Here is a 17,788-nt window from a genome sequence, read left to right as displayed (position 1 = left end):
AAGCTCCTCCGTAGGCAGTTTGTAAGACCAGTAGTTTGTAGTCCTTACTATACAAAGGAACTAAACCATGACCTTAATATTCGCATCAGCAGGATTATAAGTACAATCTAAACTAAATGTGACTCACTGTTTTACTTATAAACGGATCTGAAGATGAGGACAAAGTGTGGCTGTCATTAATACCAGACAACAGATTCATATTTACGGAACATTCAGATTAAATGAGTGAGTATCATATTCTGCTACTTTTAGCAATATTCCAGCAATATCAAAACTGGGGAAAGACGTGAGCTTCACACATTGTAACCATGTGGGGAGTCGAACCCACGTCTTGGGGTTACGAGCGACCACGTTTCCCACTAGGCTGACCCCGTCGCGAATATATTCAGAAACATAATTAATGTAAACTATCATCTTCTCTGATTCTTTGTTCCACCTTCAGGTACTTAAATGTACTTCAATGAAAAAAAGGTTTTCCTCTCCAAAAAGCATCCAAATATCAACGAACATCAAAATCCGTTCAAAGAGAGATATATTGCTGGGTCCAGCAAATGTATCACCAAATCACTGTCTAAAAGATTAACCATAATCATATATAGAATCAAGGAAGAACTTTATATTCACAGATAGTATTTGAAACAAGTGGAATTTACACCTTGTGGATTCTCAAAAACGCATATGATTTGCATGACTTTTCACAAACTCAGAAAAGAACACAGTTCAATTCTGTCAGGACTGATTTTCAACTTTGTACACTACCATCTCACAAGACAAACTTATGTGACAACTTTATTTCCTTCTTTATGGGGCTTTTGTGACACATCATGGTGACCATAGAAAAAGTTACATATTTGTAACCGAAAGATTTGATTGTTTCGAATTGCGATCTGAGTTTTAAGGCGTCACCGGGAAGGGAGGCAACTCCGAAGTTGGAACGGTGGTTCGATGGGTCCTGTGTGTTTGGTTACGGTGAAGTGGGCACATTATAGGCATTTGGAATTTTGTAAATATGATTATGTTAAGTGAGCAACATGTTCATCTATCCAACAAATGCATAATATAAACCTGACATTGCCAAATTTAACAATAATGTACAGTTATATGATCTTATATCTAACCATGCTAACATGTCTAAACCACGTGGGTTAGCCGGAAATGGTGTTACATGTCTTCGTTAGTTTTACCTGAGAAGCACTTCAATTCACTGTGGGTTAAATTATTATTATTATCAAAGGTTATTACATTCCAGGTAAAGCTTAAGTATCTTGCATATTCAATATAATTTTTGAATGTCAAAACATTTTATTTGTTTTAGCTTGAACCGACGACTAGGTCAAGAATACAATGTACAAAACACTGCGGTTTAAACAAAATTGAAGATGAAGTGAAAAATCGAGTACAAGAAACAATGCCACAATGTTGTGCCTACAATAGGTATCTTCAGAGGTTCAGGACAATGTCATGTGAAGCGTACTGAGAAAACAATAGTGAAATGTTGGAATTCCTCATTGATAACATCTATGTAAGATTTGGGGGCAGTACCAGTCCCTATCTCAAAGATGAACCATTATTCACATTACAATCGAGGAAGGACTTTCTTTACTTGGAGTTTTGCAATCTTAGAAAAGAACCAAGTTCAATGATGTCAACAAAATGTGTTTTTGCCACCATCCCACACGACAAGGATATTGAGAAACTATATTCAAATGCAAAATGACCAACATCGATGCAATGTCCTATTTTGACTTGTACGATATGGTCCTTCAAACACTTAACTTTTGCATGTGTTTATGACGCGTGTCACCGTTCGGGCAGAATACGCTCACTTTGGTATGGTCACTTTATTTGATAATGATTCATAAACACATACTCTTGATGCAGCTGGAATCGATAAAGGGTTTGCTTTTAGATTCGATCACGAAGAGGTTTAGTCACTTTTATTTACTTATGATCGGATTATTTTTCTTATACTGTAAAACTAGAAGTCAAACCTTACAGCAGAGAAAAAATGAATAGCAGAGTGTATGTTGTTGCCGATGCCTTATGCCAATACCATATACTTGCATAGTAAAATTCATAATGATGCAAAAATTGGGTAAAAAGAGGGCAGAAATTACCTTGAAAGCATGTGTTTCCTTACACTTAAATGACTTTAGAAGAAATAAAAACATAATCTGAACTGTCGAAACTGTTCTAACTCTATCCTGCTAATAAGGAGCTGTTTGGATAAATATGCAGCTGTATCTAAACTGTTGTGACTATATCCTGCAGCTGTATCACGACATGACCTTGGAGCCACTAAGTATTTCCAGCTGGGTTTACCTTGGTCACAGGTGTCTTGTTGAGTCGCTCCAACGCCACGTGTTGTCATGCCGTTGGGGCACTTGAGACACTCCTGGGTGGTTCCTGTGTTGTTAGGCAAGAAGGTGCCCAGGGGACACGAGATACACGAGCGTGACGTCACATTGAGGTACGTTCCAGCCCCACAGGAATCTGGAAGGACATCACATGGGGTTAGACATATGACCTTGACTCTTACATATCTGTTCCCAGATTGGCCGAGATGGGAAATGAGTGATTTCAACCAGAGGGCATTTATGAGTCCGATAAACAGATGGGAGCAGTGTTGTTTATAAGCTTAAAAGTCGTCAGGGTTACATTATGGTCTTTAGCATTGGCACAACAATTAATACTATCCAAGGTTTGCAGCACTAGTGTTTTGATACATACTCAGACAATCTGTCGGTGTACTTGATCCCGTGGACAGTGTGGTATATCCCGTGTCACATTTTGTACACTGTGTCCGCCCTGAGTTAGGCTGGTATTCCCCGACTGCACACTCCTGACAGGTGTTGGCCTCTGACCGATACTCCCCCGCAGGACACACCTCTGAAATTACACGAACTTCCACTTGTCTAACATGTTCTTACAGGAAAGTCTTTTGAGAGTAGCATCACAGTGCATTTATAGGATGGTGGAGGTAGGTCAGAGGGAATCAGGGAACAGTACTGCATATACTTGGTGAGGTTCTTATTGAAAAGGTCAGCTTATAATAAAACATAAAGTGCTTTTGCATGTTGTCTTTTCAGGGGTCGTCATGCATAACATGTACAAGGAGGGGGGTCATCCAAAAATATGACAAGGATTACGGGAAGGTAAATATTTTCAGTACAAAAGTACATAAGTGCAACAAAACAACAGAAACTGAATGGTGCATAGTGTGCTCTCACGTGTCCACTCTTACAATGCATCCATTGTGTCGGGGTAAATGTGGCACCTCCACTTATTGAGTCATGTGTTTGAGGACCCCTTCCTGTAGAACATGACCCCTGTAACATATCACTTACTCAGATAACAGGCGCTCTGGTTTGTTGAAGCTTCTGTTTGTGTAGTCTTGTCAGCAACACACTTGGTGCAGTTCTTCGTTCCAATACTGCCCTTGTAGTAACCTTTTGGACACGGTGTGCACGTCTCTGTCTTGTGGGCGAAGAATCCCGGCACACAGTGTACTGGAATATAAGGTGGACTGGCTGAACGACAGCTCTTATGCAACCTGTACATGAGGAATATATATTCTCAACAATTGTGACCCCATGGCGTTCACCAATTGAAGTTGAATAGGGTGTAAAACACGGAATCTTGCAAAAGCAATCTAAAACCATCTCACTTAAAATATCTGGATACCACAGTTTTGTGTGGACGGGCGTTATCATGTTGGGATTTAAAATGACGGCCAATCCTACAGGCACTGGGCCCCCGACTGGCTGATATTACCATAACGGACCCCTTTGAGTTGACCATTAAGATGAATGAAGATATATTGGTCGACACTAATGACTTCATATTGCCTGTCACTATAATGTTTGTGGTGGGGTTCAGCAGTCATCTTGAGGTACATCAGTGAACACCCAGGTAGGATAGGTGGTCAGCAACCCATAGTTGTCGTAAGAGGCGACTAACGGGATCGGGTGGTCAGGCTCGCTGACTTGGTTGAGGTGGGGGGTGGGGATATCAAACTACATGTACATACCAAAAGGATGACATCTTTGAGCAAAACTATACTGAATTCGAATCCAATTGCAGTTTGTTCAGTCAGTGTTTGTGCTTGCTGATGATGTGAATCATTACCCGGTACTTTTACAGTGCTCATGACCGCCCACGATCATGACGCATTTTCACAATATTGATTTGCCTTTGCAAATGTCATAGTCTCGAAATCACAGTAACTCTTTTGGCTTGCCATCTGGCGCTACTGATGACTACTGACGTAAAGAAATACTTTCCATCATTGTCTTACGTAACAGGGATATGGATGAGTGACAAAAGGATGGAAGCAAACTTTCTGAAGGTTAATCATACAGTACTGGTGGGCACAGAAGTGACACAATTGTCTGCGGTGGGCGTTGGTGCCCTAGGAACTACCTCCCCCTGTGCTCTAACTTATCTTTGGTAACATGGTTCTTTCATTACTGACAAAGTTTCTTTAAACTTGTCGAAATTTGATTATTATTCCCTGGGAATAGATATATCAAGATGATGTGAACCATCTCCCATGCTACAAGCGTATCCCAAACATATTCAAACCACTGTGTCCGTGCCACAGAAGTCACACAATTGTCGGAGGCGGGCGCTGATGCCCTAGGAATTCTGTCTGTCTCAAGACATGATCAGTCCTTGAAATGCGTCATATCCACATGTCCACCTGTTGCAAAATACCACAGTCAAACAGAACGACCGCTGTTTCACTTCCTCCGCCATGTTCATCCCAAAGAGATGTCATATCGCGCCTGTCGATTCACGTTGGTACTGTAGTGCAATAGCGTGTATGACCTCCAGCTGCCTCAATGCATGCTGTGATACGCCGCCTCATCGATGACGTCAGTCTTCTGATGACGTGGACTGGAATCCGTTGCCACTCGTCTCTCAGGGCCTGCTGCAATTCTTGTCTGTTGACGGGAGGCTGATGGCGTGCTCTAATCTGTCAGGCAAGATGGTCCCACAGATGTTCAAAAGGATTCATATCGGGTGAGTGGGAAGGCCAGGGCAAAACGTCAACGTTCTACTGGTTTAGAAAATTCCGCAGTCTTGCAGTATGGGGCCTGGCATTGTCGTGTTGAAACAATGTCCCATGCTGTTGGTTTTGTAAGTATGGAAGCACAACTGGCTGCAACACTTGGTCTCTGTACTGCACAGCGTTCAGGTTTCCCTGTATAATCACCAAATCAGTCTTCTGATCTCCACAAATACCGCCTCACACCATGACACCTCCCCCGCCGAATGGATGGACCTTTCGAATACACGCTGGAGCCAAACGTTCCCCTCTGCTCGTTCTAAACCGACTTTCATCAGTAAACAGCACTCGACGCCAATTTCACACTTGCCAGCATCGAACCTGCCTCGCCTGCCTGGGATGTCCCAACGCTGTTGCTGCCGTCGCCGTCGCCGTTATGAATCTGTTAAGCAGGTGAATGAGCCGTATCTGACTGTCTTCCTGTGGTGTTGTCACTCGGGGTCGTCCGGTTCTCGGCCTGTCTTGTGTCCTCCCTATTTGCCTGTACCGGTGAATATGCCTGGCTACTGTCAATGGTGTACAACCAAACCTTCTGTCAATTTGGACCTGTGTTGCCCCCATATCGGCCATACCGATGGCTTTTGTGTGCTTTCATCACGTGTGGTTATACACTGCAGACGAACGTATTTATACAGCTTACATGCACGTGCAGTTTATGCCATAGACCGTAAACCTGTTTCACCATTTTGTTGTCACCGCACGAGCGCCGTCAAAGGTGGCGCGTTCGGGTGAGGTGTTGTTTGGTACCTGTTCCTGGGCAGTCATATTCCCAATACCCACTTTCCATTAGTTATGGCGGTTTTTAGGAAAATTACAAATTGCCAACCTATACTTTCTTTTGCCGCTTAGTTCAGTTCAGGGCAAAACTATACTTTATTACACTATAAAAGATAGCTACGCGATAAATCGCAAAGAGCAATAAAGAACGAAGCGTGGTTTATTTCACGATAAAACATGATCCTATCGTGACGTTATTTCTGGAGACTCGAATATGCACTCGCAACTTGATGACGTCATATATTTGGCGACGTTATTTTTGAGAGAGAAGTGTCTGGTGAGTTGTTCCTCAAAGTTGTAGCTGGGGTACGCAGATAAACGCAATGGCCGAACGATTTGAAAAGGTACAGATAATCGATGCGAGGATTGTGAGAATATGCGGAAAACACTAAACTTAACCCAGCTATTCATAAAATGGATTTGTCCGACATTGCTTGTGGTTTATTCTCCCTGCAGTGTTTCATTGTACAATAAACAACAACAGCGAGTCGTTTATTTCTTTGAAACATAGGGTGGAGCAAACTTCATTACTTTTCTAACATTCCGAATTTAAGATTAATCCTTGTCTTATTAGAGATCGGTTTTAAAAGAAACCTGTAATAAGCGGTGCCTTAAATTGAAGATCCATTCACAGGGCTCAGTGACGGAGTGTTCCACCTAATTGCCGGTACCCTTATGGTAGGATTGGTTGTTGGTTGGTGTGTTGTTTAAAGCCGCACTCAGCAATATTCCAGTTATGTGACGGCGGTCTGTAGATAATCGAGTCTGGACCAGACAATCCAGTGATTGATATCATGAGCATCGATCCAAGCAATTGGGATCGATGGCATGCATCAACCAAGTCAGAGAGTCTGACAACCCGATCCCGTCAGTCGCCTCTTACGACATGCAAAGTCGTCTATTACGGCAAGTACGTTAAGAGGCGAAAAGGCGTTTTCAACATTATAAAACGCAACTAAAATTGGTAGTTTATGGTTTAAGTCACATTTTATTAAACGTTCAGTGTGTGATTACTCATATCTTATGCAGCAATAGGAAGGATATGTGTTTCCATATCAAACATTCCATGGTTGCATTGTGGGACTAAGCTAACACATGTAAACATGGCCGGATGTCTGTGGCACGGGCTATTGGTGTAGTGTGTTTTCTGTCGTGCAAATTGCAACTTTGTTTTCACAAATAATGTTGGCAGACTTACGCATCAGAAAGCCATGAAATGCTGCGTTTGCCGAGTTGGTTGCACTGCCGTACCGACGTGAATTGACGGCCGCGATATGGCCTCGCTGTGGGATGAATGGCGGAGTGAAACAGCGGTGGATTGTTTGACTGCAGCATGTTGCTACTTACCCTACACTGAGCAACAGGTGTACATGTTGTTAAGAAACTTCAAGAACTGCTCATGCCTCTGTCCATAGACAGCTATAATTCCTCGGACAATTGTGTGACTGCTGTGGGATGGACACAGTTGTTTGAATATGTTTGGGATAATCCCGCGGAGAGATGGTTGACGTCATCTTGTCATATTTGTTCCCGGGTAATAACATTAAATTATTAAACTATACTACTCAAAAGAAGTTAAGGAAGAAACGATTCTTCCATATTAACCATAGTAATATGAAAGAATCGGGTGTTCCTTAACTTCTTTTGAGTAGTATATTTACCGATAATTGATGTGAATGCGCCATCTTACTTGACGGTGATGAAAGAACGATGTTACCCAAGGATTCGTTAGAACGATGTTACCCAAGCATAAGCTAGACGAAGTTACCCAAGGATTCGTTAGATCACGACAGAGGTAATTTGAACATCACCATGACGTCAATCCATTTTGCCCAACTCAAAAAGTGCAATTCATCGTAGGATAAAGTACAGTCGGTGCCTTTGATCTTTAAGCGAAGCACCTTAGTAAGTGAGTGAGTTGAAAATTAGCCATATCGTGACTATCAAGGGTTAAATATAATAAATACATTTCGGCAATACAAAAAGCTGCCAATGAAGGAAAGTAAAACAACTAGATTTATCACAGAAAAAGATCTATAACTAGAATGTAATAATAAAAAGGATAGCACTATACATAACAATATATGATAAAAACGGGCTACAGTTCGCCAGCAACTGACGGTAAATCACCACAAAGCTAAGGGCCATGGGAACTGAGAGTACTTTCAATTTGCAACCTGAAAGGACCCTTGCAGGATTTAAATCACACCGGAGCATCTTTGAAACATACGTTTATCACAGCCTGCTGTAGTGCATACATACGTTTATCACAGCCTGCTGTAGTGCATACATACGTTTATCACAGTCTGCTGTAGTGCATACATACATTTATCACAGCCTGCTGTAGTGCATACATACGTTTATCGCAGCCTGCTGTAGTGCATACATACGTTTATCACAGACTGCTGTAGTGCATACATACGTTTATCGCAGCCTGCTGTAGTGCATACATACGTTTATCACAGCCTGCTGTAGTGCATACATACGTTTATCACAGACTGCTGTAGTGCATACATACGTATATTACAGTCTGCTGAGTCTGTGGCATTGGTGCCTGCAGTGGTGTAGTTCTTGGGACACGGCTTGCAGGCAGTGTTGCCCCTGGTGTCCTTGTAGAGCCCCTGGGGGCAGACAGTGCACGTCTTCGCAGCCGCATAACCGACGCCTCTGTCACAGAACGCTGAAACATGACGGTCCAGTTGTGTCAAAATCAACGTTAGGGTAGTACCCAATACATCATAGAATATCCTTCTTGTACACAGAATGTGTTTGTTGTTGTAAGACTGTTGGCATAATCAGCTTCTTTTTTTAATCTCCGGATTATCTAGTATCAATTGCCATATACTTACTGACATTACAGTATATTCTGTAACACTGACGTATCTGGGATCTCCTACTTACTGACATTACAGTATATTCTGTAACACTGACGTATCTGGGATCTTCTACTTACTGACAGTACAGGAGATTCTGTAACACTGACGTATCTGGGATCTCCTACTTACTGACACTACAGGAGATTCTGTAACACTGACGTATCTGGGATCTCCTACTTACTGATACTACAGGAGATTCTGTAACACTAAATTTTCTGGGATCTCCTACTTACTGACACTACAGGTGATTCTGTAACACTGACGTATCTGGGATCTCCTACCTACTGACACTACAGGAGATTCTGTAACACTGACGTATCTGGGATCTCCTACTTATGGACACTACAGGAGATTCTGTAACACTGAGGTATCGGGATCTCCTACCTACTGACACTACAGGAGATTCTGTAACACTGACGTATCTGGGATCTCCTACTTAGTGACACTACAGGAGATTCTGTAACACTGACGTATCTGGGATCTCCTACTTACTGACACTACAGGAGATTCTGTAACACTGACGTATCTGGGATCTCCTACTTACTGACAGAACAGTATATTCTGTAACACTGACGTATCTGGGATCTCCTACTTACTGACACTACAGGAGATTCTGTAACACTGACGTATCTGGGATCTCCTACTTACTGACAGTACATGAGATTCTGTAACACTGACGTATCTGGGATCTCCTACTTACTGACACTACAGGACAATCTGTAACACTGACGTATCTGGGATCTCCTACTTACTGACACTACATGTGATTCTGTAACACTGACGTATCTCGGATCTCCTACTTACTGACACTACAGGAGATTCTGTAACACTGACGTATCTGGGATCTCCTACTTACTGATACTACAGGAGATTCTGTAACACTGACGTATCTGGGATCTCCTACTTACTGACACTACAGGAGATTCTGTAACACTGACGTATCTGGGATCTCCTACTTACTGACACTACAGGAGACTCTGTAACACTGACGTATCTGGGATCTCCTACTTACTGACACTACAGGAGATTCTGTAACACTGACGTATCTGGGATCTCCTACTTACTGACACTACAGGAGATTCTGTCACACTGACGTATCTGGGATCTCCTACTTACTGACACTACAGGAGATTCTGTAACACTGACGTATCTGGGATCTCCTACTTACTGACACTACAGGAGATTCTGTAACACTGACGTATCTGGGATCTCCTACTTACTGACACTACAGGAGATTCTGTAACACTGACGTATCTGGGATCTCCTACTTACTGACACTACAGGAGATTCTGTAACACTGACGTATCTGGGATCTCCTACTTACTGACAGTACAGGCGATTCTGTCACACTGACGTATCTGGGATCTCCTACTTACTGACACTACAGGAGATTCTGTAACACTGACGTATCTGGGATCTCCTACTTACTGACACTACAGGAGATTCTGTAACACTGACGTATCTGGGATCTCCTACTTACTGACACTACAGGAGATTCTGTAACACTGACGTATCTGGGATCTCCTACTTACTGACACTACAGGAGATTCTGTAACACTGACGTATCTGGGATCTCCTACTTACTGACAGTACAGGAGATTCTGTCACACTGACGTATCTGGGATCTCTTACTTACTGACACTACAGGAGATTCTGTAACACTGACGTATCTGGGATCTCCTACTTACTGACACTACAGGAGACTCTGTAACACTGACGTATCTGGGATCTCCTACTTACTGACACTACAGGAGATTCTGTAACACTGACGTATCTGGGATCTCCTACCTACTGACACTACAGGAGATTCTGTAACACTGACGTATCTGGGATCTCCTACCTACTGACACTACAGGAGATTCTGTAACACTGACGTATCTGGGATCTCCTACTTACTGACACTACAGGAGATTCTGTAACACTGACGTATCTGGGATCTCCTACTTACTGACACTACAGGAGATTCTGTAACAGTGACGTATCTGGGATCTCCTACTTACTGACACTACAGGAGATTCTGTAACACTGACGTATCTGGGATCTCCTACTTACTGACACTACAGGAGATTCTGTAACACTGACGTATCTGGGATCTCCTACTTACTGACACTACAGGAGATTCTGTAACACTGACGTATCTGGGATCTCCTACTTACTGACACTACAGGACATTCTGTAACACTGACGTATCTGGGATCTCCTACTTACTGACACTACAGGAGATTCTGTAACACTGACGTATCTGGGATCTCCTACCTACTGACACTACAGGAGATTCTGTAACACTGACGTATCTGGGATCTCCTACTTACTGACACTACAGGAGATTCTGTAACACTGACGTATCTGGGATCTCCTACCTACTGACAGTACAGGTGATTCTGTAACACTGACGTATCTGGGATCTCCTACTTACTGACACTACAGGAGATTCTGTAACACTGACATATCTGGGATCTCCTACTTACTGACACTACAGGAGATTCTGTCACACTGACGTATCTGGGATCTCCAACCTACTGACACTACAGGAGATTCTGTCACACTGACGTATCTGAGATCTCTTACTTACTGACACTACAGGAGATTCTGTAACACTGACGTATCTGGGATCTCCTACTTACTGACACTACAAGAGATTCTGTCACACTGACGTATCTGGGATCTCCTACTTACTGACAGTACAGTATATTCTGTAACACTGACGTATCTCGGATCTCCTACTTACTGACAGTACAGGATATTCTGTCACACTGACGTATCTGGGATCTCCTACTTACTGACATTGCAGTTGATTCTATTTGAATCTGACGTCACGCTGCCCAGACACTGCTCGCAACTGCCAAATCCGCCTCGGTCTTTGAAAGTGTCGTTGGGACAAGGAAAGCATTGCTTGCCCCGATCTTCTTTTCCCGGGGGACATGAAACTGTAAAATACGATTAACTAAGCCTTCGGAGACTATATTTCACAAATTGTAAGGAAAAAGGTTTTGAGTTTATGTTTAGGAAGATTTTAATGAGCATCATACGACTCAAGCAATGTTTGATCAGGGTTACAAAATACAAGGCCTTGGTAAGGCTTTCGTAAAGTTTTAAAGGAGACATATAGAGGACATTTCCAAATCAGTGAACAAAATGATGTCAGATGCAATTCACCTCATGTTCCTGTGTTTGACATGTCTTTGTGACAGGTTCCAGTGGGGCATGATACGCACACCTTGTCGCAATCACCTGGGATCATCACAATTTGAAAGTGATTCATGAACACGTGTTTATAATTTGGTCAGAATCGTACAATGTACTCTATTTTATGATTTATGTCGCCTTCATTTTCCGTAGACCGCCAACGTGGTCTAGTGGTAGAACGTCCGCCCGGAGAGCGGAAGGTCCGGGGTTCGATCCCCGACCGCGTCATACCAAAAGACGTTAAACTGTTAAACTGCGGCATAGTATCTCAGTGAGCTAGCACTATAAATCAGCATCAGTCCGGACTAGTACAAGCAGCCTCACAAACACACACACGTGCATGCACGTGGAATAATCTTGGACGCGACGTTAAACACCATTTCACCTCAACTCACCTTCATTTTCCGTGACCTAGTCTGTACCATGTTTTACAGTGGATGTCACCTACTTGTACACTGACCTAGTCTGTACCATGTTTTACAGTGGATGTCACCTACATGTACACTGACCTAGTTTGTACCATGTTTTACAGTGGATGTCACCTACTTGTACACTGACCTAGTCTGTACCATGTTTTACAGTGGATGTCACCTACATGTACACTGACCTAGTCTGTACCATGTTTTACAGTGGATGTCACCTACATGTACACTCACCTAGTCTGTACCATGTTTTACAATGGATGTCACCTACATGTACAATGACCTAGTCTGTACCATGTTTTACGGTGGATGTCACCTACATGTACACTGACCTAGTCTGTACCATGATTTAAAGTGGATGTCACCTCCTTGTCACTGACCTAGTCTGTACCATGATTTAAAGTGGATGTCACCTACTTGTACACTGACCTAGTCTGTACCATGATTTAAAGTGGATGTCACCTACTTGTACACTGACGTGTTTGTACCCCGTTCTATAGTGGATGTCACCTCCTTGTCACTGACCTAGTCTGTACCATGTTTTATAGTGGATGTCACCTACATGTACACTGACCTAGTCTGTACCATGTTTTACAGTGGATGTCACCTACTTTTACACTGACCTAGTCTGTACCATGTTTTACAGTGGATGTCACCTACATGTACACTGACCTAGTCTGTACCATGTTTTACAGTGGATGTCAGCTACATGTACACTGACCTAGTCTGTACCATGTTTTACAGTGGATGTCACCTACTTTTACACTGACCTAGTCTGTACCATGTTTTACAGTGGATGTCACCTACTTGTACACTGACCTAGTCTGTACCATGATTTAAAGTGGATGTCACCTACTTTTACACTGACCTAGTCTGTACCATGTTTTACAGTGGATGTCACCTACATGTACACTGACCTAGTCTGTACCATGTTTTATAGTGGATGTCACCTACATGTACACTGACCTAGTCTGTACCATGATTTAAAGTGGGTGTCACCTCCTTGTCACTGACCTAGTCTGTACCATGATTTAAAGTGGATGTCACCTACTTGTACACTGACCTAGTCTGTACCATGATTTAAAGTGGATATCACCTACAAGTACACTGACCTAGTCTGTACCATGATTTACAGTGGATGTCACCTACATGTACACTGACCTAGTCTGTACCATGTTTTAAAGTGGATGTCACCTACTTGTACACTGACCTAGTCTGTACCATGTTTTAAAGTGGGTGTCACCTCCTTGTCACTGACCTAGTCTGTACCATGTTTTACAGTGGATGTCACCTACTTGTACACTGACCTAGTCTGTACCATGATTTAAAGTGGATGTCACCTACATGTACACTGACCTAGTCTGTACCATGATTTAAAGTGGGTGTCACCTCCTTGTCACTGACCTAGTCTGTACCATGATTTAAAGTGGATGTCACCTACTTGTACACTGACCTAGTCTGTACCATGATTTAAAGTGGATATCACCTACATGTACACTGACCTAGTCTGTACCATGATTTAAAGTGGATGTCACCTACTTTTACACTGACCTAGTCTGTACCATGTTTTACAGTGGATGTCACCTACATGTACACTGACCTAGTCTGTACCATGATTTAAAGTGGATATCACCTACATGTACACTGACCTAGTCTGTACCATGATTTAAAGTGGATGTCACCTACTTTTACACTGACCTAGTCTGTACCATGTTTTACAGTGGATGTCACCTACATGTACACTGACCTAGTCTGTACCATGATTTAAAGTGGATGTCACCTACTTGTACACTGACCTAGTCTGTACCATGATTTAAAGTGGATGTCACCTACTTTTACACTGACCTAGTCTGTACCATGTTTTACAGTGGATGTCACCTACATGTACACTGACCTAGTCTGTACCATGATTTAAAGTGGATGTCACCTACTTGTACACTGACCTAGTCTGTACCATGGTTTTCAGTGGTTGTCACCAACTTGTACACTGACCTTGTCTGTAGCCTGTTTTACAGTGGATGTCATCTACTTGTACACTGGCGTGTTTGTACCCCGTTCTATAGAGGATGTCACCTCCTTGTCACTGACCTAGTCTGTACCATGATTTAAAGTGGATGTAACCTACTTTTACACGAACCTGGTCTGTACCATGTTTCACAGTGGACGTCACCTACTCATACAATGACCTGGTCTGTAGCATGTTTTACAGTGGGTTTCACCTACTTGTACAGTCTTTCTGTGATATAGAAGCGATTGTTGATGTATTAAGTTCAGAGCCACAATCTATGCAGCTGCTCTGTGCTGGAAATGGCTGGAACTGCCCATATCCACAAGCCTCACAGTTTTTCACTGATACAATTCTGTACCCCGGTGAACAGTTTCCTGGAAACAAATGTGAAAGCAATAGCCAAAGTCCAAAACATTTTATTTGAAACTACAAAGGTCACTCAATTTTATATTTCATAGAGTACTCAATGCGAATTGACACAAATACGTCATCAAACCCATGGAGAGCATTCTGAGAAAGGTAAGTGGCTATCACACTCGCCCATATATAAATATCAAAGTTACTCACTCAGTGTGCATTGGCTGGAGTGATTTGCACCAGCTGTGGGGGTTGTGTAGTTGGCATCAGAACAGGCTTCACAAAGCAAGAACCTCATCTCAGATGATCCATCGTTCCAGGTCCCTCTCGGACACGGCTCACATTGAGTGCCATTGACCTGCTGGCCCGCAGCACAGAATGCTGGTGAGATAAACATGTCATCATTGAGAATATTTATGCAAATTCGCATACTGATGTATGGAGATGTCCTTTAAAGGGCAAGTAAAGTGAAGAAAATGATTGCGTTTTGTTGCAAATATCAATGGTCAATCCCAGGGAGAAACAAAATAGCATAATATTTGTAGAACCAAATTTTTAATGTCGTAATGAAAATCCAAACAAAACTATTTCGGGACGTGGCACAGTTTGCAATGGTGACAAATGTTTTCAATAGTCTGGATTGTGATTGCAGTAGTATCCTGCTCAACATGCAGTATCTCAATGAATTTGCTAAATTTGGTGATGCCACCCTCAACATGACACGTGGCTTCACCCCACTGCTCAGAGACATTAGTATACTTGTGCTTCGTGACAAACTCATCTTTGGTGTTAATGGTGGTTGGGCATCCTCTTTGTGAACATTTCCAATGACGTCTAGTCTTAATCGTGAACTTGTATCCGATCCCACTTAGAATTGTGAATAAAATCAACCTGTGTATATGCCACAGAGGAAAACTGTTTCTTGTCTGTAAATCCTTCTATAGCCCAAATCGTACTAAATGATTAACATGTTCACTCACTCACTGATATATATATTATAAACGATTTCACTCAGTACAGTGTATGTGAATAGAATTCACCAAATAGTTGTGTCGTTATTTTGTGATATATTCACAAATTACTTTTCTTATGTGATCGAGTGAGTGAGTGAGTTTAGTTTTACGCCGTTTTAGCTATATTCCAGCAATATCACGGCGGGGGACATCAGAAATAGGCTTCACACATTGTACCCATGCCGGGAATCGAACCGGTGTACTCTTATGTGTGATGCGCCCCTCATTGCCCTACTGTCTTACCCATCGCCATGCTCGGGTGAATATGTGACCAAAACAATAGGTGTTGGACAATAGGCTTCGAAATTATATGTCTAGCAGAAACATTTATTGACTATGCATTTTCTATATCTCAGCTGTCAGCTTATGACACATATTTTGCAAAAGCTTATAGGATGGCTAAGGCTGGTAGCTTGTATAGACCTTCGCTGCCAACAGACTGAAATAGATATACACCATGTCGTATTCATTAAATTTGATAATTTCTCAACTCTTGGCAAAAACCTGTTATTATTTTGAATGTATGTTCCTCCCATTGGCTCAACATTCTACGTTGCAGCAGAAAAGGCAACCGCCATTGAATTGGTTGACCAGTGGTTGATTGAGCATAGTGACTTAGACTGTGAGGTCATCATCTGTGGGGACCTGAATGCCCGTCTAGGCGGGGGAAACAACCCACCAGAGACACTAATTAAACGTGGCCTCAACAATGCAGCTTTTCCCGAAGACCCACCTGTTCCTGTAGAAAAGGGACAGTCATGTGATAATTTTGTAAACGCTTTTGGTCGTAAGCTACTGGAACAGTATTTCACTCATGATTTATATATCCTCAACGACAGGACAACTGGGGACAAAGAGGGTACTTTTACTTACATAGCAGATCAAGAATGTAGCGTAACCGATTATTTTATAGGTTCAGTTAATGTTCACAATTGTTGTCAATCCACGTTCGTGGAGTTGAGTCGAAACATATGCCTGTATGTCCACATTTTGACATATTTCTCCCTAAAGTATCTACAAGTGATGATGATCTTTCCACCAGTACACTCAGCTATAAATGGAACCCTCGTAAGCGTGATGTGTTTATAGGAAGTATAACAAATCTATGTCGATCTTTTTAACGGGCTTATCGATCTTTCAACTTTTGATTTTAATCTTGCCCTCGAAAAATGTGTTAGTGTTGTTCTTAGTGCCGCTGAATGTATGGAGGTACCTTGTATTGCAAATTCACCACGAAATACGTTTTTTTTTAACACTGAATGCCGACGAGCGAAACGGGAAGCAAGGCGATACATGAGGAAATTCAGAGAGAAGATATCTAACAAAAAGTAGTTAATCTTTTGTAAACAAGTACATGTATAAACGTGTTTGCAGGACAGCAAAATCAAACTATCAATTTATGACACGAAATAAACTAAAGCTATCTGAAGCTGATTCAACCACATTTTGGAAAGAGTTACGGAGTATATCAGGTCGTAGGGAAACAAAGAATAACATAAGTAAAGAGTGCTGGTTTGATCATTTTACGAAAGTGTTTCAATGTACAGATAAATTACATTCTGAAGATGACTTACAAACTGTGCTATTATAAGACGTAAACTACCTGAAACACAAGCAGGCTTTCGACGGGAATATTCTCCTGCTGATCACATATTCACGTTGAATGCAATTGTTAAAAAATGGATTTAAAAAAAGCGTTTGATTCAGTAAACAACCTTAAGCTATGGGAGTGTCTGCACGATGTAGGCTTGGGTTGGAAGATGATGAGAGCACTTAAGGGAATCTATGCCTCCGTGAAAGCGTGTGTGAGATGTAAGGATAACATTTATACAAAGTATTTTAGTTGTCCTAACGGAGTTAAACAAGGCTGCATATTAAGCCCTCTATTATTTTCCTTTTTCATCAATGAACTGTCAAATGATGTTTCATCACATGGGAAACACGGCGTACAATTATTTCCAGACTTGTTTGAAATATTATTATTATTGTTTGCCGATGATGTTATTCTTGTCTCAGACACAGTAACTGGTTTACAGAACCAACTTAATATTCTTGAAAAGTCTGCAGATTCACACGGA

The 17,788-nt window shown here is 42.0% G+C and overlaps 1 protein-coding gene across 1 annotated transcript in view; it reads right to left on the bottom strand.

The window, feature by feature from the left end:
* The window catches only part of LOC139469407 (uncharacterized), a 176,156-nt gene that overhangs the window by 14,841 nt on the left and 143,527 nt on the right, over nucleotides 1-17,788 (bottom strand). Inside the window, exons 58-64 of the mRNA XM_071251571.1 lie at nucleotides 14,908-15,078; nucleotides 14,556-14,714; nucleotides 11,505-11,651; nucleotides 8,367-8,528; nucleotides 3,348-3,509; nucleotides 2,731-2,889; nucleotides 2,323-2,493 (exon numbers count right to left, since the gene is read on the bottom strand). Of these exons, the coding sequence (XP_071107672.1) occupies nucleotides 2,323-2,493; nucleotides 2,731-2,889; nucleotides 3,348-3,509; nucleotides 8,367-8,528; nucleotides 11,505-11,651; nucleotides 14,556-14,714; nucleotides 14,908-15,078 (1,131 nt within the window). The remainder of the gene's footprint in view (nucleotides 1-2,322; nucleotides 2,494-2,730; nucleotides 2,890-3,347; nucleotides 3,510-8,366; nucleotides 8,529-11,504; nucleotides 11,652-14,555; nucleotides 14,715-14,907; nucleotides 15,079-17,788) is intronic.

The sequence above is a fragment of the Haliotis cracherodii genome, unplaced genomic scaffold (genome assembly GCF_022045235.1).
Source record: "Haliotis cracherodii isolate W230 unplaced genomic scaffold, xgHalCrac1.p SCAF_2, whole genome shotgun sequence".
NCBI classification, from domain to species: Eukaryota; Metazoa; Mollusca; class Gastropoda; order Lepetellida; family Haliotidae; genus Haliotis; species Haliotis cracherodii.
This window is presented reverse-complemented; position numbering and strand designations above follow the sequence as displayed.